Here is a 23,194-nt window from a genome sequence, read left to right as displayed (position 1 = left end):
GGCAAGAGACTCTACCCGATCTATTCCTCTCATGATTTTATACACCTCAATCAGATCACCCCACATCCTCCTGCGCTCCAAGGAATTGGGACCCAGCCTGCTCAACCTCTGCCTATAGCTCAGACCCTCTTGTCCTGGCAACATCCTTGAAAATCTTCTCTGAACCCTTTCCAGCTTGACAACATCTTTCCTGTAACACAGTGCCCAGAACTGAACACAATACTCTAAATGCGGCCTCACCAACGTCTTATACACTAAGCTAAGACACAGGTGCAGCTGTGGGTTGGATAGGCAGAGGGGCTAAACTAGTTTGGCGCGGTAACGGGGCATGTTTGAAGCTGCACATAGAAGGAAAACAAAGTCAGTCCAGTAAACATATCATACACTCCCAGCCTGCTCAACCTCTCTCTCTAGCTCCAACCCGTTGTTGAGGACATGGTCAGCAGGGGGCAGCAGTGATCACCTTGGCACCGACTGGAGCCTGGTTCTCTGGTAAGAGCTGGAGTAACTCAGCGGGACAGGCAGCATCTCTGGAGAGATGATGGGAGAAGGAGCCATATTTAGTTAAACACTTTAACTCCCCCTCCCATTCCCACACTGACCTGAGCCTCCTCCACTGTCAGAGTGAGGCCCAGTGCTAATTGAAGGAACAACACCTCGTATTTCGCTTGGGCAGCTTACACCCCAGCGGTATGAACATTGACTTCTCTAACTTCAAGTAACCCTTGCTTTCCCTCTTTCTCTCTCCCCATCCATCCCCCTTCCCAGTTCTCCGACCAGTCCCACTGTCTCCGACTACATTTTATCTCTGTTAGCTTTGCTGTCACCTTCTCCCAGCTAACAATGATCTATTCTACATTTTCCTTGATCTCCATTCCCTTTATCCTATTTTCACACCTTTCACTTCCTTATCTCTGTATCTCCCTCTCCCCTGACTCTCAGTCTGAAGAAGGGTCTCGCCCGTTCCTTCTCTCCAGAGATGCTGCCTGTCCCGCTGAACTACTCCAGCTTTTGTGTCTATCTTTGAGCCATATTTAGGTACTTGTAATATGCCCCTGTCACCTGCTGTTGTAACTCAGCTGCCAGGCAGGCATGTCCTCTGCCCTTTGGAGACTGAATCAGCTTTTATTACTAGCCACAAGCAATGAAGCTTCCAGCTGCTATCCCGTCAGGTTTATTTTCTTCGTTCATTCCCAATGAAATAAAATCTGTCTCTCTGTCTCTCTGTCTCTCTGTCTCTCTGTCTCTCTGTCTCTCTGTCTCTCTGTCTCTCTGTCTCTCTGTCTCTCTGTCTCTCTGTCTCTCTGTCTCTCTGTCTCTCTGTCTCTCTCTGTCGAAGGGTCCCCACCCAAAATGTCACCCATCCATGTGGCTTGGATAGAGTGGATGTGGCAAGTATGTTTCCACTTGTGGGAGAGTCTAGGACCAGAGGGCACAGCATTGGAATAAAAGGACGTACCTATGGAAAGGAGATGAGGAGGAATTTCTTCAGCCAGAGGGTGGTGAATCTGTGGAATTTGTTGCCACGGACGGCTGTGGAGGTCAAGTCATTGGGTATTTTTATGGCGGAGATTTGATTGATTAGGGGTATGGGGAGAAGGCAGGTGAATGGGCTTTAGACTTTATAGATACAGCGTGGAAACAGGCCCTTCGGCCCACCAAGCCCGCACCGACCAGCAGTCACCCCGTATACTAACCTACGCACACTAGGGACAATTTTACAATTGGCTGAAGCCAATTTAACCTACAAGCCTTTACATCTTTGAAATGAAACCGGAACACCCAGAGACAACCCTAGTGGTCATGGGGAGAACGTGCAAACTCTGTACAGACCGCACCCGTAGTCAGGATGGAACCCCAGTCTCTGACGTTGTAAAGCCCCTGTCCTACTTGCGTGTCCTTGGCACGCGAATTGAGCCGCGACGGGGAGCTTCCCGTGAAGGTCGGGCGCGATTACATGCGTACACACAGCCATCTGGAGCGCGTGACGTCATTTGAAGATGGACACAAAGCTGGAGTAACTCAGCGGGACCGGCAGCATCTCTGGAGAGAAACAATGGGTGATGTTTCGGGTCGAGACTCTTCTTCAGTCTGAAAAGAAGGGTCTTGACCCGAAACGTCACCCATTCCTTCTCTCCAGAGATGCTGCCGGTCCCGCTGAATTACTCCAGCATTTTGTGTCTATCTTCAATTTTCTTGGCCCCGCTCTGGGAGTAGAAGTGGGGGTGGATCCGGACCGCAACGGCCGTGAGCCCCAGGCCAAGTTCAGCGATCGTTTGCCTGCTTCTGCTGCTGTTGGAGGTGAGATGTTGCGTCGCTCCAGGGTCTTGGACCTGTCCCACTTTGGCCGTCAGTTACACGACAGGCCGTTGGTGCGCGAAGATTTCGTTCGCTACAAAGATTTCGTTCGCTACAAAGATTTCGGAGCCCCGCGCGATGTCGCGCACAACTACATACCCCTCCGCACTTCTCAGTGGGACCGGCCCCGCGCGGCCATATACGATGCCCGTGCGCCTCAATTCGACCACGAGGTCGCGTAATTTGCGTGCCAAGGACATGCAAGTGGGACAGGCCCTTAAGGGAGCAACTCTACCGCTGCGCTACTGTGCTGCCCTTAGGAAAGATGTGAGATGAGGATAGAAAAGCTGTCATTGAGAACGTGGGTAGGTGACGCTTCGAGTCGGGAGCCTCCTTCAGACCAGTCTGGCACTTTTGTGTTTCTCAGGCCAATGTGTGTGTGTGTGTGTGTGTTGGCATACAGTACCTACCTTGCATCAGAGGCATTGGGAGTGGACCTTGAAGTCCAACTTTGACATTGGCCAATATAAAGAATCTGATCTGATGTAGTGATGTCCGTGGGGAGCTGGAGACCTGGGGCTTTAAAAGATGAAGATGTCACCAATAAAGAACAACTTCAAGATGCCACGAAGTTCCATTCTGTAGAGGAACCTGCTGAAGGAATGAGTTGGGAATGGAAGTTCTGTGGGATTAATCTGTCAGCCACTCTGTCTGTGCCTTGTGTGGGAGAGGCTGGAATAAGAGAAGGAAAAAAAAATGACTCTTTGGAAATGGGTTCCAGCAAATTCTTTGCAATGACGTCAGAGGGAAAGATTTATCAAAAAAGTCAGGATGACTTCCTGAAGTATATGTTTCTCCGCGGATCATCTCTGTATCTCCAGGCAGAAGCAGGCAGGATTCATCGTTCATGAGCCTGAAGAAGGGTCTCGACCCAAAACGCCACCAATTCTCCTTTTCTCCAGAGATGCTGCCTGACCCGCTGAGTTACACTAGCATTTTGTGTCTATCTGCGGTTTTCAACCAGCATGTACAGTTCCTTCCTACACACGGGTCCTCTCATAGATGAACTGAAGCCCAGGCAGATTTCAATTTTATTGGCCCCCAAACCAAGCAGAGGCCCCTCTATGTGAGAGACCCATTAATCAAGATCCCTTTGAAACAGACAGGCATGAGGCCTGTGTTAAATAGCACATTGCCCCCCCCCCTCTGATAGGACCTGCTTACATAGGATTTATTACTTAAGGGCCTGTCCCACAAGCATGCGACTGCAAGCGGCAAGCGCAACCAAACCAGAAGCTGGGGCTGCGCGGAGGTCGAGTTATCCTGTACGAGGTCTAATTCTTCTCCTATCCCTTGTGTGACCTTCTGAGCACCCAAGGTGAGGATCAAACCTGATGCTGATACTGGCATTTACTCTGCCGGGTTGTGGCCGGTGGGAGTAGCAATGTTACAAAATTTTGAGATTTAAAAAATCAAGTCTGCAATTTATCCCATCAGATAAAGCATAACAATAAGTTTAATTTGACACCAAATTCATTTTCATATCTCAAGTATTAAAAAAGTTATGACCATTTTCATACTCGGAAATTAGCATCTTGTTCCCTATTGATTTTCAATGGACATTACAAAAAAGCTGTGATCTTGGATAGTCAAACGCCCATTTCTTAAGGAAAGATTAACATTTTTAAATAGCCTAAGTGTCCAAAGATTATTCACAAATAATTCACAATATAACATGATTTTTATATCTAACTTACATTAATTTATAGGCCAAATGGAAGGAATTTAGTGTTCAATTGCTGTAAATAAATGCCCATTTAAATCGGCTTTCTAGTGGGTTCATGTGGAACGCGCTGGTTTAGAACGTTGACATAGCGCTGGATTAGTGCCCTCAAATGCCGAGAAAAATACTGCGGGATATAAAAAGCCCAAAAGGAACTACTCGCTATAGATAACGTGATATATAGGGTTATATATATGCCCCATTTAATGTAAAAATAAGGTACATACCTTTAATTGTTTGCTTTATAAAACCCTGGGGCTGCGAGAGGTTGCGAAATGAGACAGTAATTTTAAAACTATTAGAACTATATTATCGAGGCCTATAAAACTAATAATACCTTTTGCGACCGGGTCTTGCAGCGATTTTTCGTTAATGATTTACTAGGCTGAACATCTGCGATTAGTACAGCCTAGTAAAAATCGCGTTTTAAACCCGCTCCCTCCAAACAGCGCCAAAATCGCCGACATGGCTGAGGGCAGATTCCTAATGACGATTCAGGTAGGTTTTGTAACATACCTAGTGGGAGGGACAACACCCAAGGTCAGGATTGAACCGGGGACCCTGGCGCTGGGGGGGCAGCAGCCCTACCAGCTGTGCCACTTGTCTTATTGGAAATGCTCTCCCTGTTGACGGGCTGGTAATATTGCGGGTGTTTAGATGTCACGATATCGGCGTTGGATTCTGCATTTGGAAAGAGGGGCGAGCCGCCAAGTGCAGCTGTGTCACTGCAAAAGAACCGGCAGATTTTGCCACTTGAGACTTTTCCTCTCCTATTTATAGTCGCAGTTGATTGGAATTCCGTGTCGGAGATAGTGGAGAGGACAGCTTGGCCTGGTATATCACCAACAACACAGTGGAACTTCAAGGGAAGGTGTGTGTGGTGGATGACAGAAGCGGTGGGCAAGGGCTCGGCTAGGAAGGGGGAAGAGTCCGTAGAGTAAATGGTGCGCGACGTGGCAAAAGGCCCTTCGGCCCACCAAGTCTGTGCTGGCGATCAAGCTCCTTGATCGGACTGCGGCACTAAACGTTATTCCCTTATCATGCATCTCTTTACACTGTAAATGGATCGATTGAAATCATGTATTGTCTTTCTGCTGACTGGTTAGCACACAACAAGAGCCTTTCACTGCACCTCGGGTACACCTGACAATAAACTAAACTGGATTGAACTGAACCATCTGCACAAGACAAGACCAATGCTCTCAAAGTTTAGAGATGTATGAGACTGCAGATTTGGAATTTAGTTTTAGTTTTTAGAGATACAGCATGGAAACATGCCCTTCGGACCAGCGAGTCCACACTGACCAGCAAAACAATAAATAGACAATAGGTGCAGGAGTAGGCCATTTGGCCCTTCGTGCCAGCACCGCCATTCACTGTGATCATGGCTGATCATCCACAATCAGTACCTTGTTCCATTCACCCATGCACTAGATCTATAGGGACAATTTACAGAAGCCAATTTAGCTATAAACCTACACGTCTTTGGAATGTAGGTGGGAACCGGGGCACTCGGAGAAAACCCACATGGTCACAGGGAGTATGTATAGATTCTGTGCAGACAGCACTCGCAGTCGGGATCGAACCTGGGTCCCTGGAGGCAGCGACTCTACCAATGCTCCACCATGGTGTCCCTTAACAAAACACAATCATCTTGAGTTTAGACAATATACAATAGGTGCAGGAGTAGGCCATTCGGCCCTTTGAGCCAGCACCGCCATTCAATGTGATCATGGCTGATCATCCACAATCAGTACCCCGTTCCTGCCTTCTCCCCATATCCCCTGACTCCACTATCTTTAAAAGCCCTATCTAGCTCTCTCTTGAAAGTATCCAGAGAATCGGCCTCCACCGCTCTCTGAGGCGGAGAATTCCACAGACTCGCAACTCTCTGTGTGAGAAAGTGTTTCCTCATCTCCGTTCTAAATGGGTTACCCCTTATTCTTAAACTGTGGCCCCTGGTTGTGAACTCCCCCAACATCGGGAACATGTTTCCTGCCTCTAGCGTGTCCAAGCCCTTAACAATCTGATATGTTTCAATAAGATCCCCTCTCATCCTTCTAAACTCCAGAGTGTACAAGCCCAGCTGCTCCATTCTCTCAGCGTATGACAGTCCCACCATCCCAGGAATTAACCTTGTTAATGAGGGGGGGGATCTCATTGAAACATACTGAATGGTGAAAGGCCTGGATAGAGTGGATGTGGAGAGGATGCTTCCGCCAGTGGGACCCGAGGGCACAGCTTCACAATAAAAGGAGGTACCTTTTCAAAGGAGATGAGGAGGATTTTTTTTATTTTTCGCACAAGCAGGATGAGGAACAGCTTTTTCAATAACATAGAAACATAGAAATTAGGTGCAGGAGTAGGCCATTCGGCCCTTCGAGCCTGCACCGCCATTCAATATGATCATGGCTGATCATCCAACTCAGTATCCCGTACCTGCCTTCTCTCCATACCCTCTGATCTCCTTGGCCACAAGGGCCACATCTAACTCCCTCTTAAATATAGCCAATGAACTGGCCTCAACTACCCTCTGTGGCAGAGAGTTCCAGAGATTCACCACTCTCTGTGTGAAAAAAGTTCTTCTCATCTCGGTTTTAAAGGATTTCCCCCGTATCCTTAAGCTGTGACCCCTTGTCCTGGACTTCCCCAACATCGGGAACAATCTTCCTGCAATAACGCTATTACACTGCTGAACTCGGAGTCCCGTCGCTAGATATCTTTAGTCTCTCCCATTTGTATACAGTATTTGCCTATGTACCAGTTTTTTTTTTTCTAATCCATCCACATACCACACATTGTTAACCAATAGTCTTTTACCTGTATGATTATTCTGTATTTTTATTTTGTACTTCTACTCTTACAATACAATACAATACAATACAATACAAATTTATTGTCATTTGAGCCCCAGTGAGACTCAAACGAAATGTTGTTTCCACAGCCATACAAACAAAGACAATGTCCTACAGACATACACACAATTAAATTCACACAAACATCCATCACAGTGAAGCCAGTGTGATGGAAGGCAAAGTCTTTTCTCTCCCCTGCTCTCAATTTCTCTCCCGATGTCCAAGCCCCAGGCGGGTGATGATAAGTCCCACGGCCATTTTAGGCCCCGCTCCCGGTCTGAAAGTACAAGGTTGGAACCCCCACGGGCATTGGTGAGTCCCACGGCCATGAAGCCGCGCCAGGTGATGTACGGTCCCGGTCTGGGTTGTTCCAACCCCGCGACACGGGCTGGAGAAGTCGCGTTGCGGGAGCTCCGGGAAGCGGTTTCTCCCCCCGGACCCGCGAGCTCCCGATGTCCCAGTTCACCGGACCTGCGGCTGCGTTGCTGGAGCCTCCGAGCCCCAGGAGTCGAGTCGCAGCAGCAAGTCACCACTGCTCCCCACGCTCCGAGGCCGGCCAGCCCCACGATGGTGAGTAGTCCGCAGCTCCGCAGTCTCCCGAGCCCCCGGATCGTTCAGGTTGGAGGCCGCTCCACGGTGCTAGGCCCCAACGACAACCGAGACCCGACAGGGAAAAGGTCGGGTCTCCCGGACAGAGAAGAGATTTAAACAGTTTCCCCCTCCCCCCCCGCCCCCCACATGTACACATTTAAAAACACTATTAAAAAACACCAAACACTACATTTAACTAGACAAAAAATAAAAAAAAGACAGCACTATGCACTTGCACTATGACTAGACGCTAAAATGCATTTTGTTGTACCTATACTTGTACCTGTGCAATGGCAATAAAGTTGAATTGAATTGAAGTATGGCTGTCAGGGGGTTGTAGGGAGAAGGCAGGAGAATGAGAGGGAAAGATAGATCAGCTGTGAATGAATGGCGGAGTAGACTCGATGGGCTGACTTGCCGAATTCTGCTCCGATGACTGATGAACTGTCTGGTCTAGCGTGACCATCATGTCCGTTTAGTTTGGGCGCGTAACCTGATGTGCTTTGTGCAGACAGAGACACAGACATCACTGTCAGGGACCCGGAGGACGTGTGTCAGAGGGACACCACCAGCATAGCCTCGACGGACTCCTTCGTTTCAGCAGCCGAGGTGAGTAGACGCCGGCTCCGTTCCACGTTCCCGTGTGGCGCTGCCTCCAGATCCAAGAGCGCTTTTATTATATCGGGGCCTCTGCGCAGGAAAAGGTTTAAACAACAGGTGGCACAGCGGCAGAGACTCCGGTTCCATCCTAACTACGGGCGCTGTCTCTACAGAGTTTGTACTTTCTCCCCGTGACCTGCGTGGGTTTTCTCCGGTTTCCTCCCACACTCCAAAGACGGAACAGGTTTTTAGGTTAAATGGCTTTGGTAAAATTGTAAATTGTCCCTTCTTCTTATCGAGTCCACACGCAAGGTTAGAAGTTGTCCAGCCAGAGCTGAACACATGTCTCAGCATCTGATCACAATGGTGTGTGTCTTGTCACTCTGTCCTTGTCCCTAGTGTGCAGGATAGTGCTACTGTGCGGGACTCCATGGGCCAAAGGGCCTGTTTCCGTGCTGTATCTCGAAACTAAACTATACCTAAACATATTTATTCCAGTACTGGGTTTCCCTTGAGACAGGCACAAAATGCTGGAGTAACTCAGTGGGACAGGCAGCATCTCTGGAGAAAGGAATGGGTGACGTTTCGGGCCGAGACCCTTCTTCAGACGTCTCGATCCGAAACGTCACCGATTCCTTTTCCTCCAGAGATGCTGCCTGACCCGCCAAGTTACTCCAGCATTGTGTGTTTATCTTCGGTGTAAACCAGCATCTGCAGTTCCTCCTTACGCATCCTCAAGGTAGACACCAAATGCTGGAGTAACTCAGTGGATCGGGGAGAAGCATCTCGGGAGAGAAGGAATGGGTGCCGTGTCGGGGTGAAAGGTCAATAGGCCACTAGTTCTATACACTCTAGGCCAATTAACCCACAAACCTGCACGTCTTTAGGAGGAAACCGGAGCACCCGGAGGAAACCCACAGGGTCACAGGGAGAAAATGTGCAAACTCCACACAGACAGCACCTGTAGTCAGGATTGAACCCGGGACTCTGGCGCTGTGAGGCAGCAGCTCTACCCGCTGTACCGCTGCGCAGCACCTTCCGTCTGTCGAGCCTGGTGCGGGCAGTCCGTCTGACGGGCAGGAGTTGCAGCGTGCAGGGAGGGTGGAAGAGCAGCTGCCGGCCTCTCCCTGTTACCGCAGGCCCGAAATAACCAGCACCTCCCAAAATAACCCTCCCAAAATGCAAGCTGTGCAGCACAGCGAGGCTGGGCAGTAATGCAGAGCGGCGCAGCCTGCCGTGCTGGTGGCTCCCGATAAACCAGACCCGGGAGGCATTCCCGTCTTCCGGAAGGGCACGGGTCAAATCCCACTTGAAACATGAGAGCAAAGTTTGGACCCGTGGAACATAAGGGAGGGGTGGATTTCGTTTAGTTTAGAGATACAGCGCGGAAACAAGCCCTTCGGCCCACCGAGTCCGCGCCGACCAGCGATCCCCGCACACTAATGCTATCACACACACACACACTCACACACACACACACACTCACACTCACACTAAAACACTCACACTCACACTCACACTAAAACACTCACACTCACACTTACACACATTTACAATTTTACCGAAGCCAATCAACCTGTGGCCCACCCGGAGGAAACCCACGGGGTCACAGGGAGAATGTGCAAACTCCACATAGACAGCATCCAAGGTCGGGATTGAACCCGGGTCTCTGGCACCGTGAAGCAGCAGCTCTGCCAGCTGCGCCACTGTGCTGCTGCTGCCCAACGTTTGACTAAAGAGAGCTCATGATTTCATTCAGTCAGGGCACACATGAGTGGTCTGTCTGTCTGTCTCACTGCAGAAGCATGATCTGAATGGCTGTATTTGCACTGCAAGCACCGCGTGCTTTATCATGCCGTGGTTAAGAGGAACTGGGTCTAGATGCCTGAGCAAAGAGATCAGACCTGCAAACCGACGCATTCCAGCTGACACACTCACGGTTTTTATCCCTGGCGTCTCCTGACTGCTGCTGGTGAGGGAAATCAGTGCTTTAATAAAAGAAATATGGTCACACACACACAGAAAGACGTGCACACACAGACACACCTCCCTGCCTCTTTAGGGAAGTCAGTCTCTTTCCGACAGCTGCCTCCGTTCAAAGCCCCCACATTTATCAAGTTATATAACATAATGAATGCTCACAGTCAGCCTTGCTCCTTGACAAAAGACTCGCGTTGAGCACAACCATGAAAAGGCCAAGAAAGAGGAGTTGTGTAACCCGTAACTTGGAGCTGAACCCGTTGAGCTGGCGTCTACGCCCAATCAATCAGCCCGAGACAGAACCTTCACAACAGTTCCTGTTATTCCTGCAGAGAAACAAATCCATTAAAAACAATATCCAACTCATTCTATCTCAACAAAGCAGACTAATAAATATAGACACAAAATGCTGGAGTGACTCAGCGGGACGGGCAGCATCTCCGGAGAGAAGGAATGGGTGACGTTTCAGTCTGAAGAAGGGTCTCGACCCGAAATGTCACCCATTCCTTCTCTCCAGAGATGCTGCCTGTCCCGCTGGGTTACTCCAGCATTTTGAGTCTATTCTTAGTAAATATGTTTCTGTGTTGTTGGGGCGTGGAATGTGTAGCCTGCAAGATGGAGGTAAATTTAATAGTACAACACACACCTCCAGATTCAGGGATGGTTTCTTCCCAGCTGTTATCAGGCAACATTGAGGACTTTTGAATTATTTTTCATTGGACTTTACCTTAGACAATAGACAATAGGTGCAGGAGTAGGCCATTCAACCCTTCGAGCCAGCACCACCATTCAATGTGATCATGGCTGATCATCCCCAATCAGTACCCCGTTCCTGCCTTCTCCCCTGACTCCACTATCTTTAAGAGCCCTATCTAGCTCTCTCTTGAAAGTATCCAGAGAACCGGCCTCCACCGCCCTCTGAGGCAGAGAATTCCACAGACTCACAACTTTCTGTGTGAAAGAGTTTCCTCGCCTCCGTTCTAAATGACTTACCCCTTATTCTTAAACTGTGGCCCCTGGTTCTGGACTCCGCCGACATCGGGAACATGTTTCCTGCCTCTAGCGTGTCCAAACCCTTAACAATCTTATATGTTTCAATGAGATATCCTCTCATCCTTCTAAACTCCAGAGTGTACAAGTCCAGCCGCTCCATTCTCTCAGCATATGACAGTCCCGCCATCCCAGGAGAATTAACCTTGTAAACCTATCCTGCACTCCCCCAATAGCAAGAATGTCCTTCCTCAAATTAGGGGACCAAAACTGCACACAATACTCCAAATGTGGTCTCACGAGGGCCCTGTACAACTGCAGAAGGACGTCTTTGTTCCTATACTCAACTCCTCTTGTTATAAAGGCCAACATGCCATTTGCATTCTTCACTGCCTGCTGTACCTGCATGATTACTTTCATTGACTGATGAACAAGGAGCCCCAGATCCCGTTGTACTTCCCCTTTTCCCAACTTGACATAGAAACATAGAAAATAGGTGCAGGAGGAGGCCATTCAGCCTTTCAAGCCAGCACCGCCACTCATTATGATCATGGCTGATCGTTCCCTATCAATAACCCGTGCCTGCCTTCTCGCCATATCCCTTGACTCCACTAGCCCCTAGAGCTCTATCTAACTGTTTCTTAAATCCATCCAGTGATTTGGCCTCCACTGCCCTCTGTGGCAGGGAATTCCATAAATGACGCCATTTAGATAGTAATCTGCCTTCCTGTTTTTGCTACCAAAGTGGATAACCTCACATTTATCCACATTAAACTGCATCTGCCATGCATCTGCCCACTCACCCAACATGTCCAAGTCACCCTGCATTCTCCACCCTGAGTTACTCCAGCTTTTTGTGTCTATCTTCGGTTTAAACCAGCATCTGCCGTTCCTTCAGACACAGGTTTGTAGGTTAATTGGCTTGGTATAAAATATAATGTCAGTGAGTGGGAAATGGCTGGTCGGTCCGGACTCGATGGGCCGAAGGGCCTGTTTCCGCACCGCATCTCTAAACTAACACAGAACCTGTTTCTCGTTCTGGCCCGTCCCATTCCACAGCGGTGGGGGGGATACTGATGGTTTGCCATTTCCTCCGACAGTTGTCCGAGCACAGGGATCATCGAGGCCCCACCTACGCCCTGGGATCCTGGTGCCACTTGCCGCTTTATGAGGAAGCCATGCACCTGGCAGAAGAGGGCAAGGTTTGCTGCCGAGTCTTGAGGTAAGTTTATCTCCGCTGTGTCCGCTGGCTGGGTTATATGTCTCGGCAATGGTGGGGGAGTTTGTCACTGAACCTTGGTGCAGAACAGTTCTGTGATTCAATAGACATTAGGTACAGGAGTAGGCCATTCGGCCCTTCGAGCCAGCAGGTGTTGGATCTAGGTTTTGTGTTTATGTTCAGGTTTATCATTGCCGCCTGTACTGAGGTACAGTGAAAAGCTTATCTTCACATGCTTTCCAATCAAATCAGATAATACTACACATCAATCCAATCAAGTCAAGTACAATATATAGACACAGGGCGCAGAATATAGTTCTCAGCATTGTAGCGCATCAGTTCCAGAGACAAAGTCCAATGTCCACAATGGGGTAGAGGTGAATCAGGCAGCACCCTAGCTTATGGAAGGACCGTTCAGAAGCCTGATAACAATAGACAATCGGTGTAGGAGTAGGCCATTCGGCCCTTCGAGCCAGCACCGCCATTCACTGTGATCATGGCTGATCATCCACAATCAGTACCCCGTTCCTGCCTTCTCCCCATATCCCCTGATTCAGCTATCTTTAAGAGCCCTATCTAGCTCTCTTGAAAGTATCCAGAGAACCGGCCTCCACAGCCCTCTGAGGCAGAGAATTCCACAGACTCACAACTCTCTGTGACAAAAAGTGTTTCCTAGTCTCCATTCTAAATGGCTTACCCCTTATTCTTAAACTGTGTGTGGCCCCTGGTTCTGGACTCCCCCAACACCAGGAACATGTTTCCTGCCTCTAGCGTGTCCAAACCCTTAATAATCTTATATGTTTCAATAAGATGCCCTCTCATCCTTCTCAACTCCAGAGTGTACAAGCCCAGCTGCTCCATTCGCTCAGCATATGACCATCCCGCCATCCTGGGGATTAACCTTGTGAACCTCCGCTGCACTCCCTCAATAGCAAGAATAACTATCCCACTCATTACTATCCCATGTACTGAGGGACAATGAAATTCTTTCTTTGCATACAGTGGGATAGTGTTCAGCATGCTGGGATCGCTGGTCGGCGCAGACTCGGCAGGCCGAAGGGCCTGTTTCCGCGCTGTATCTCTAAACTAAACTACAGTCAAATTATTTTTTTTGCATACAGTTCAGTAAGTTCAGAGTAATTAAATGAAGAAGGGTCCCGACTCAAAACATCTCCTATCCTTCTACTCCAGAGATGCTTCCTGACCCGCTGAGTTAATCCAGCACTTTGTCTCCATCATGACAAGGCCAATCAACTTATAAACCTATGTGGGTTGGAAACCGGAGCACCAGGAGAAACCCACGTGGTCACAGCAGGTAGAATGCATAAAATCGACAGCACCAAGGTCAGGATCGAACCAGGGTCTCCGATTATGCTGCTTGGTGGTGGCACTACCAGCTGTGCCACCGCACCGCCCCAAAACCTCCCCAAGAGTTGAAGCGTTACTCCATCCAGAAGATAGACACAAAATGCTGGACTAACTCAGTGGGTCAGTCAGCATCTCTGGAGAAAAGGAATTTAGGTGACCCTTCTTCAGACTGAGACCCAGGGGAGAGGGAAACGAGAGATATGAAATGGTACGGAACAAATCAGAGCCAACACCGATGGCTAAAGAGCCCACAATGGTCCGTTGTTGGCTGTGGAGGAGGTAGGAATAACAGCCAAGATCTTCTGTAACTAAAAATCTTGACCTGAATGTCTGGATGTTGACATTGCTTTTGGTCCTGTGCTTTCTCCTGAAGGACAGAGTTGCTCGAGTGTGTGGGTGACAGTGACTTCCTGGCCAAGGTACACTGTGTGCGGCAAGCTTTCCAGGTAATGTCACCAGAGTCGTTGTCTTGCTTCACACACACACAGTTCGCTGGTTCAATATTCAATGGTGCTTTGTTGTCACGTGGGCACGGCACCGTGACGCAGCGGGCACGGTGGTGCAGCGGTTGAGTTGCTGCCTCGCAGCCAATGCAGCGCCGGAGACCCAGGTTCGAACCCGACTACGGGCACTGTCTGTACGGAGTTTGTACGTTCTCCCCATGACCTGTGTGGGTTTTCTCCAACACTCCAAGGACGCAAAGGTTTTTAGGTTAATTGGCTTGGTAAATGTAAAAATTGTAAAAATGTAGGATAGTGTTACTGTGCGGGGATCACTGGTCGGCGTGGACCCGACCACACTACACTGTTTCCACACTGTATCTCTAAACTAATTTAAACAGTCTTCTTCTTCTTGCGCATGTCGTGCACAGTCTAAAGGCAGCGGAGGCCAATTCACTGGATGTTTTCAAGAGAGAGTTGGATACACTGTAGCTCTTAGGGCTAAAGGAATCAAGGGATATTGGGAGAACGCAGGTACAGGATACTGAGTTGGATGATCAGCCATGATCATATTGAATGGCGGAGCAGGCTCGAAGTGCAGAATGGCCTACTCCTGCACCTATTTTCTATGTTTGTTCTTTCTTGACATCAGGCTTTGATAACCATCAGTTAACCCTCAGTTGGAGCCTTGTATCCAATTCGGGGCCCTGCTCGTTATCAAAGATGTCTAGAAACATAGAAACATAGAAATTAGGTGCAGGTGTAGGCCATTCGACCCTTCGAACCTGCACCGCCATTCAATATGATCATGGCTGATCATCCAACTCAGTATCCCGTACCTGCCTTCTCTCCATACCCACTGATCCCCTTAGCCACAAGGGCCACATCTAACTCCCTCTTAACTATAGCCAATGAACTGGCCTCGACTACCCTCTGCGGCAGAGAGTTCCAGAGATTCACCAGTCTCTGTGTGAAAAAAGTTCTTCTCATCTCGGTTTTAAAGGATTTCCCCCTTATCCTTAAGCTGTGACCCCTTGTCCTGGACTTCCCCAACATCGGGAGCAATCTTCCTGCATCTAGCCTGTCCAACCCCTTAAGAATTTTGTGAGTTTCTATAAGATCCCCTCTCAATCTCCTAAATTCTAGAGAGTATAAACCAAGTCTATCCAGTCTTTCTTCATAAAACAGTCCTGACATTCCAGGAATCAGTCTGGTGAACCTTCTCTGCACTCCCTCTATGGTAATAATGTCCTTCCTCAGATTTGGAGACCAAAACTGTACGCAATACTCCAGGTGTGATCTCACCAAGACCCTGTACAACTGCAGTAGAACCTCCCTGCTCCTATACTCAAATCCTTTTGCAATGAAAGCTAACATACCATTCGCTTTCTTCACTGCCTGCTGCACCTGCATGCCTACTTTCAATGACTGGTGTACCATGACACCCTGGTCTCGCTGCATCTCCCCTTTTCCTAGTCGGCCACCATTTAGATAATAGTCTGCTTTCCTGTTTTTGCCACCAAAATGGATAACCTCACATTTATCCACATTATACTGCATCTGCCAAACATTTGCCCACTCACCCAGCCTATCCAATGTGCGGGGATCACTGGTCGGCGTGGACCCGACCACACTACACTGTTTCCACACTGTATCTCTAAACTAATTTAAACAGTCTTCTTCTTCTTGCGCATGTCGTGCACAGTCTAAAGTTGTAGGCCACCTTGCTCTATTTGATCTAATTGTTTGTGCATATCGGGTTGATAGCATTAGTCGAAACAGGGCAGACCCCGTGAAGGTTGGAATCTCCCACCCCAACTAAACAGTGCAATGTAAAGGAAGGAACTGCAGATGCTGGTTCACACTGAAGATAGACACAAAATGCTGGAGTAACTCTGCGGGACAGGCAGCATCTCTGGATAGAAGGAATGGGTGACCCGAGACGTCACCCATTGCTTCTCTGCACAGGTGCTGCCTGCCCCGCAGTTTACTCCTGCACTTTGTGCCTGACTTCATTGCATGGTGAAATTCTCTTTGCATCGTTCACAAATGCACGTCGCCATATTTTAGGCACCATTGACACAAAGAAAGAGTCCAAAGTTGTGTCCGTGCACTGGATGTACTGGAGCGGTTCCCGATCCAGGCGAGGCCCCAGGCTGTTGCAGGGCCTCCTCCGTCACCCTCGGCCGGCTCGGCCCACCTACCCACGTCCCGCTCCTCCCCCGCCCGACCCTTGTCTCCGTGTCCCTGGGTGTAACGCCTCCTGCAGCCGACCTTGCAGGGGCTGGAGGCAACACCCCTCTCCCTCTCCCACCGGCCCACTCCTCACGTCCGTCACCAGAGGCTCCCTCCTCCTCCGTTCTCTGGTCTTCGGGGCCGAGCTCGGCGGCTTCCGAGTTTCCCTCCTGCAGGCCGCGGCCCCTCCGGGTCCTTCTCTGCGGCGGCGAGCCAGGCCTTACTCCACACATGGCTGCGGGAGAGCCAACAGGTCTTTGGAATTCTCTGCCACAGAAGGCAGCGGAGGCCAATTCACTGGATGTTTTCAAGAGAGAGTTGGATACACTGTAGCTCTTAGGGCTAAAGGAATCAAGGGATATTGGGAGAACGCAGGAACGGGGTACTGATTTGGATGATCAGCCATGATCATATTGAATGGCGGAGCAGGCTCGAAGGGCAGAATGGCCTACTCCTGCACCTATTTTCTATGTTTCTTTGTTCTTTCTTGACATCAGGCTTTGATAACCATCAGTTAACCCTCAGTTGGAGCCTTGTATCCAATTCGGGGCCTGCTCGTTATCAAAGATGTCTAGATCTTACAGAGAAGATTGACTGGAATGGTAGAGTGATGACGACTTAAATTAAGGGGCAAGTCGGAGAAGTGGATTAAATTGCCACTTTCAAAAGACGTTCGGCCATATATGTGGAAAGGGAGAGTTTAATGGGCGACGTGCCGAATGCAGGTAAATGGGACTAGCCCAATATATGCCACCTTGGTTGGAATGGACGAGGTAAACTCTATGACTATGCCATCTTTCAAGCCAGAATGATGCTTGGCCAAAAGCCAAAGAGTTTCGAAGGTGCATGTGAACAGGCCTTGGTGCATCAACAAGCCAACTTGGCGCTGGCAAGACTAGCTGGGCCATTTTGAGATGGCGAATGTGGCCTCTGTTTCATTCTGCTCTCCCCACACTTCCAGGTCATTCTTTCTGAAGCCGCCAACATCAAGTATTTCGCTGAGATGGGGAAAAAGATCCTGTCTTCGATAATGATGAAAGCACACAAGGTATGGACTCGAGCTCTTATATTGTAGCAGTTAGACTCTGTTCTGGTCATTGCCTTGATAGTTTACTTAAATATTGGCACGTTTACCGAGGTGCAGCGAACTTTCTGCTGACTGGATAGCCCGCCCCAAAAGCTTTTCACTGTACCTCGGCACATGTGACGATAAATAAACCAAGCTAAATTGCACAGAGTGTGTACGTTCTCCCCGTGACCACGTGGTTTTCTCCGGGTGCTCCGGTTTCCTCCCACACTACAGTGACGTACAGCTTTGTAGGCTAACTGACTTGGTAAAATTCTAAATTGTCCCGTGTAGGATAGTGTTAGTGTGCGGGGATCGCTGGTCACCACCGACTCTGTTCGGCAAAAAGGATAATCCAGAAAGGCTCTGGAGCCAAGGGTGCCGGAAAATCGGTGGTATCATAGAGTGATACAGCCTGGAAACAGGCCCGTTTGGCCCACACCAGCCAACAATGTCCCAGCTACACTATGCCCACATGCCCGCATTTGGCCAATATCCCTCCAACCCGTCCTATCCATGTACCTGTCGAACTGTTTCTTAAATGTTGGAATAGTCCCAACTATCCCAATAGCTTCAACTATCTCCTCTGGCAGCTTGTTCCATACACCCACCACCCTTTGTGTGAAGATGTAACCCCCCTCGGATTCCTATAAAATCCCCCCCCCACCTCACCTTGAGCCCGTGTCCTCTGGTCCTCGATTCCCCTACTCTGGGTAAGAGATTGTGCATCTATCCGATCTATTCCTCTCATGATTTTGTACATCTCTATAAGATCCTCCCTCATCCTCCTGCGCTCCATGGAATAGAGATCCAGCCTACTCAACCTCTCCCTATAGCTCACACCCTCTAGTTCTGGCAACATCCTCGTAAATCTTTTCTGAACCCTTTCAAGCTTGACAATATCTTTCCTCTAACACGGTGCCCAGAACTGAACACAATACTCAAAATGCAGTCTCACCAACGTCTTATACAAATGCAACATGACCTCCCAACTTCTATACTCAATACTCTGATGAAGGCCAAAGTGCCAAAAGCCTTATTGACCACCTTATCTACCTGCGACTTGACCTTCAAGGAACCATGCACCTGTACTCCTAGATCCCTCTGCACTAACCGATCCCTCTGTGCATCTAACCGATCTATTCCTCTCATGATTTTACACACCTCGATAACATCATCCCTCATCCTCCTGCGCTCCAAGGAATAGAGTCCCAGCCTGCTCAACCTCTCCCCATAGGTCAGACCCTCGAGTCCTGGCAACATCCTGGTGAATCTTCACTGTACTCTCTTCCCAGGTTGGTGGACCTGTAATTTAATGGTCTCTGTGGCTCTTTTAATTTCAGAATCCAAAGAGGTTTGCCGAAGTCTTTGAGGAGATGATGTTCTTCCTGCAGCAAACGGATCACTGGGAGACGACCAAACGGGAGCTTGCAAACCGTGGGGTGAGTCCAAGCCCCCCCCCCCCCTGTTGTGAAATGGCAGGGGCGCCAGGGTGGATCATGTATAGGTAGATGAAATGAACTTGGCATCATGTCCAGCAAGCAAGTTTATTTACGCAGCACACTTCAGCAACAAGGCAATTCAAAGTGCTGTACACAAAGTATTAAAAAGCAATCAAAAGCAATCCCCGATGTTGGGGAAGTCCAGGACAAAGGGGGGGGGGGTCACAGTTTAAGGATAAGGGGGAAATCTTTTAGGACCGAAATGAGAAAAACATTTTTCACACACAGAGTGGTGAATCTGTGGAACTCTCTGCCACAGAAGGTAGTTGAGGCCAGTTCATTGGCTATATTTAAGAGGGAGTTAGATGTGGCCCTTGTGGCTAAAGGGATCAGGGGGTATGGAGAGAAGGCAAGTACAGGATACTGAGTTGGATGATCAGCCATGATCATATTGAATGGCGGTGCAGGCTCGAAGGGCTGAATGGCCTACTCCTGCACCTATTTTCTATGTTTCTATAAAAGCAATTAAAGACAGTCATTAAAAAGAATAGAAAATAAAAACAAGCTAAAATAGAATAAGACAAGTATAAAATACAAGAAATAAAAATTACATTGCAGTTAGAAATGAGTAATTATTTAATTTTATTATTATTAAAAGTGAGTAAAAGCAGCGTCAAACAGAAAAGTCTTCGTCCCCGATTTCAGCACAAGATAGATGTAGGAAAAATGTTCCCAATGTTGGGCGAGTCCAGAACCAGGGGCCACAGTCTTAGAATAAAGGGGAGGCCATTTAAGACTGGGGTGAGAAAAAACTTTTTCACCCAGTGAGTCGTGAATTTGTGGAATTCCCTGCCACAGAGGGTAGTGGAGGCCAAAACACTGCATTAAGAGAGAGTTAGATAGAGCTCTAGTGGAATCAAGGGATATGGGGAGAAGGCAGGCACGGGTTATTGAAAGGTGACGATCACAATGAATGGTGGAGCTGGCTCGAAGGGCCGAATGGCCTCCTCCTGCACCTATTGTCTATGTTTCTATGTTTCTAGATCCTGTGGGTTGAATGGCCTCGTCCGTTCAGTTTAGTTTATTGCGTGCGAACCAGCCAGCAGAAAGACAATAGGCGGCACGGTGGCGCAGCAGTAGAGCTGCTGCCTAATGCCCCTGTCCCACTTAAGAAACCTGAACGGAAACCTCTGGAGACTTTGGGCCCCACCCAAGGTTTCCGTGCGGTTCCCGGAGGTTGCAGGTGGTTGCCGGAGGTTGCAGGTAGTGGAAGCAGGTAGGGAGACTGACAAAAACCTCCGGGAAATGCACGGAAACCTTGGGTGGGTCTCCGGAGGTTTCCGTTCAGGTTTCCTAAGTGGGACAGGGGCATTACAGCGCCAGAGATCCTGGTTCGATCCTGACTGCGGGGTGGTTGTCTGTGCAGAGTTCGTACGTTCACCCCGTGACCTGCGTGGGTTTTTCTCCGAGATCTTCGGCTTCCTCCCACACTCCAAAGACGTACAGGTTTGCAGGTTAATTGGCTCAGTGTAAATGTAAAATTGGCCCTAGTGTGTGGGGGATAGAGTTAGTGTGCGGGGATTGCTGGCCGGTGGGCCAAAGGGCCCGTTTCTGTGCTGTATCTCTGAGCTAAAAAATTAAACATGTTTACAATCGAGCCATTTACAGTGTATAGATACATGATGAAGGGAACAATGTTAAGTGCCAGGTAAAGTCCGATCAAAGATAGTCCGAGGGTCACCAATGAGGTAGAAAGTAGTTCAGGACAGCTCTCTAAATGAGGGAAGAAGATTTGACTTTATTGCCTTCCATCACAGTGAGGAATGTGGGGAATCTGCTGTGGTGGATGTTTAACTTGCCTTTTTTAGTATGGCTGTATGGTAACACGAATATAACTGTACCTTAATTGGGACACGTGACAATGAAAGACCTTGAAACCTTGAGGGAGGATTATTCAGCTGCCTGATAACAGCTGGGAAGAAATTGTCCCTGAATCTGGAATCTGTTTCTTAACTGTACTGTTCTATGGTCTGTCCATATATCTGCTCTAATGACTCAAAAAAATTGTGATTGTAGTCTTTAGACTTTAGAGATATAGCGCGGGATGCCGACCATGCCGACCAGCGATCCCCGTACACTAGCACGACCCTACACAGACTAGGGACAAGTTCTAATTTTTACCGAAGCCAATTGTCCTGCAAACCTGCAAGTCTCTGGGGTGTGGGAGGAAACCGGAGGCACCCGGAGAAAACCCACGCGGTCACGGGGAGAACGTACAAACTCCGTACAGACAGTGCCCAAGGTCGGGGTGGTACCCGGGTCTCTGGCGCTGTATGGCCACGACTATACCGCTGCGTCACCGTGCCACACCTCAAGTCATAAACGTTCATTGTTTCTCTAAACTTGTTAATGTGTTGGTCTAATGCGGGGACTTATTCCAACTGCTTCTAACTCGCAGGTGAAGCACATGAATTTTTATGACGTTGTTTTGGACTTCATCCTGATGGACTCCTTTGAGGATCTGGAGAATCCCCCTTCGTCGATCCAGAATATTGTTAACAATCGCTGGCTAAATAACTCCTTCAAGGAAACTGTAAGCAGAAAGTCGGGGACAAATCGAACTAAGTTCTGTGAATGTTACATTGTATCGAATATTGAACTTTGATTTAGTTAGTTGGTTAGTTGGTCGGTTTAGTTGGTCGATCGGTTTAGTTGATCGGTTGGTTTAGTTGGTCGGTCGGTTTAGTTGGTTGATTTAGTTAGTCAGTTAGTTGGTTAATTTAGTCAGTTGGTTGGTTTAGTTGGTCGGTTTACTTGGTCGGTTTAGTTGGGTGGTTGGTTTAGTTAGTCAGTTGGTTGGTTAGCTTAGTCAGTTGGTTAGTTGGTCAGTTTAGTTGGTTGGTTTGGTCAGTTGGTTTGGTTAGTTGGTTTCATTGGTTGGTTAGTTTAGTTTGGTTGGTTGGTTTAGGTGGTTGGTTAGTTGGTCAGTTTAGTTGGTTGGTTTAGTTAGTCAGTTGGTTGGTTAGCTTAGTCAGTCAGGAATTATTCGTTGGAACATGGTCTCCTTTTATTGATTACTTAAAGGGTCAGAATAGTTCAGCACAGGAACCTGACTAGCACTCGGGCTAAAGATTCGATGAAATGCTACACTCTGAAATGTACGAACATATCTCGAACGATGTTTTTTATTTTTAATAAATTTTTCCATTCTTCTTTAACTACCTCTTTCCCCCCTTTTTTTTTTTTTTTTTTTTTGTTTTAGTTTTTCTTTTCTTTCTTTTCTTCCTCTACTTCATCTATCTCTTTAGTTCTATCTAGTTTAAAAAAAAAATGAAGAAAAAGGCAAAAAGTATTGGAGACAATGTAATAATAACTGACAATATTATCAATTTAAAAATGTAAGACAGTAATGATGTAATAGATTATGTACCTATCTCCAATAAAAAATATTTTCAAAAAAAAAAAGAAAAAAAAGCTTAGTCAGTCAGTTGGTTGGCTTAGTTGGTCAGTTTAGTTGGTTGGTTGGTTTAGTTGGTTGGTTAGTTTAGTTAGTTGGTTGGTTGGTCTAGTGTAATTTATTGTCACGTGCATCGAGGTGCAGTGAAAAGCTTTTGTTGCGTGCTAACCAGTCAGCCGAAAGACAAAAGCCAAAAGCCTAAAGTAGGGTCTCGACCTGAAACGTCGCCCATTCCTTCTCTCCAGAGATGCTGCCTCACCCGCTGAGTTACTCCAGCATTTCGTGTCCACAGCCAAAAGTCAATACATGATTATAGTCAAGATGTCCACGGCGTACAGATCCACTTCTGGGATCAGCATGCACCTGGGGCTTGGACGCCATCTTGTCACTGTGTATATTCAGCCATGATCACATTGAATGGCGGTGCTGGCTCGAAGGGCCGAATGGCCTACTCGTGGATCTATTGTCTATTGATCTGGAAGTGGACTGGACTGAAGCTTGTTGTGTTGGTGGGTTTACAGGTAGCTGTCTTATTTCAGTGCATAGTCACTTGAACCTAAAGTGATGGCATTATCCTCTGACTAAAGAAATTCCTCCTCATCTCCTTCCTTGAGGAAAGTCTTTTGAATCTGAGGCTTTGACCTCTGGTCCAAGACTCTCCTACATCCACTCTATCCAGGCCTTCCACTATTCGGTAAGTTTCAATTAGGTGTCCTCTCATCCTTCTAAGTTCCTGTCTTCCCCCAAAACCCGTGACACCCACACTACTCAAGGATGCTGCTTGGATTGAACAGCTTGATGATTCATCAGGAGAGATTGGATAGAATCATACTGCGTGAAAACGGGGCCTTCAGCCCAACTTGCCCATGC

General features: G+C 48.1%; 1 protein-coding gene across 3 annotated transcripts in view; it reads left to right on the top strand.

The window, feature by feature from the left end:
* Positions 1-23,194, top strand: part of miga1 (mitoguardin 1) — a 59,647-nt gene that overhangs the window by 20,812 nt on the left and 15,641 nt on the right. For 2 of the 3 annotated variants that reach the window (XM_055641309.1, XM_055641310.1), the window contains exons 8-13: positions 8,039-8,136; positions 12,198-12,319; positions 14,058-14,130; positions 17,321-17,407; positions 18,769-18,867; positions 21,326-21,460. In XM_055641309.1, the coding sequence (XP_055497284.1) occupies positions 8,039-8,136; positions 12,198-12,319; positions 14,058-14,130; positions 17,321-17,407; positions 18,769-18,867; positions 21,326-21,460 (614 nt within the window). The remainder of the gene's footprint in view (positions 1-8,038; positions 8,137-12,197; positions 12,320-14,057; positions 14,131-17,320; positions 17,408-18,768; positions 18,868-21,325; positions 21,461-23,194) is intronic. The other variant, XM_055641311.1, reaches the window with a different exon arrangement.

Source organism: Leucoraja erinacea, chromosome 10 (assembly GCF_028641065.1).
Source record: "Leucoraja erinacea ecotype New England chromosome 10, Leri_hhj_1, whole genome shotgun sequence".
NCBI classification, from domain to species: domain Eukaryota; kingdom Metazoa; phylum Chordata; class Chondrichthyes; order Rajiformes; family Rajidae; genus Leucoraja; species Leucoraja erinaceus.
The sequence above is the reverse complement of the archived record's forward strand: the minus strand, read 5'-3'. Positions and strand labels throughout refer to the sequence as shown.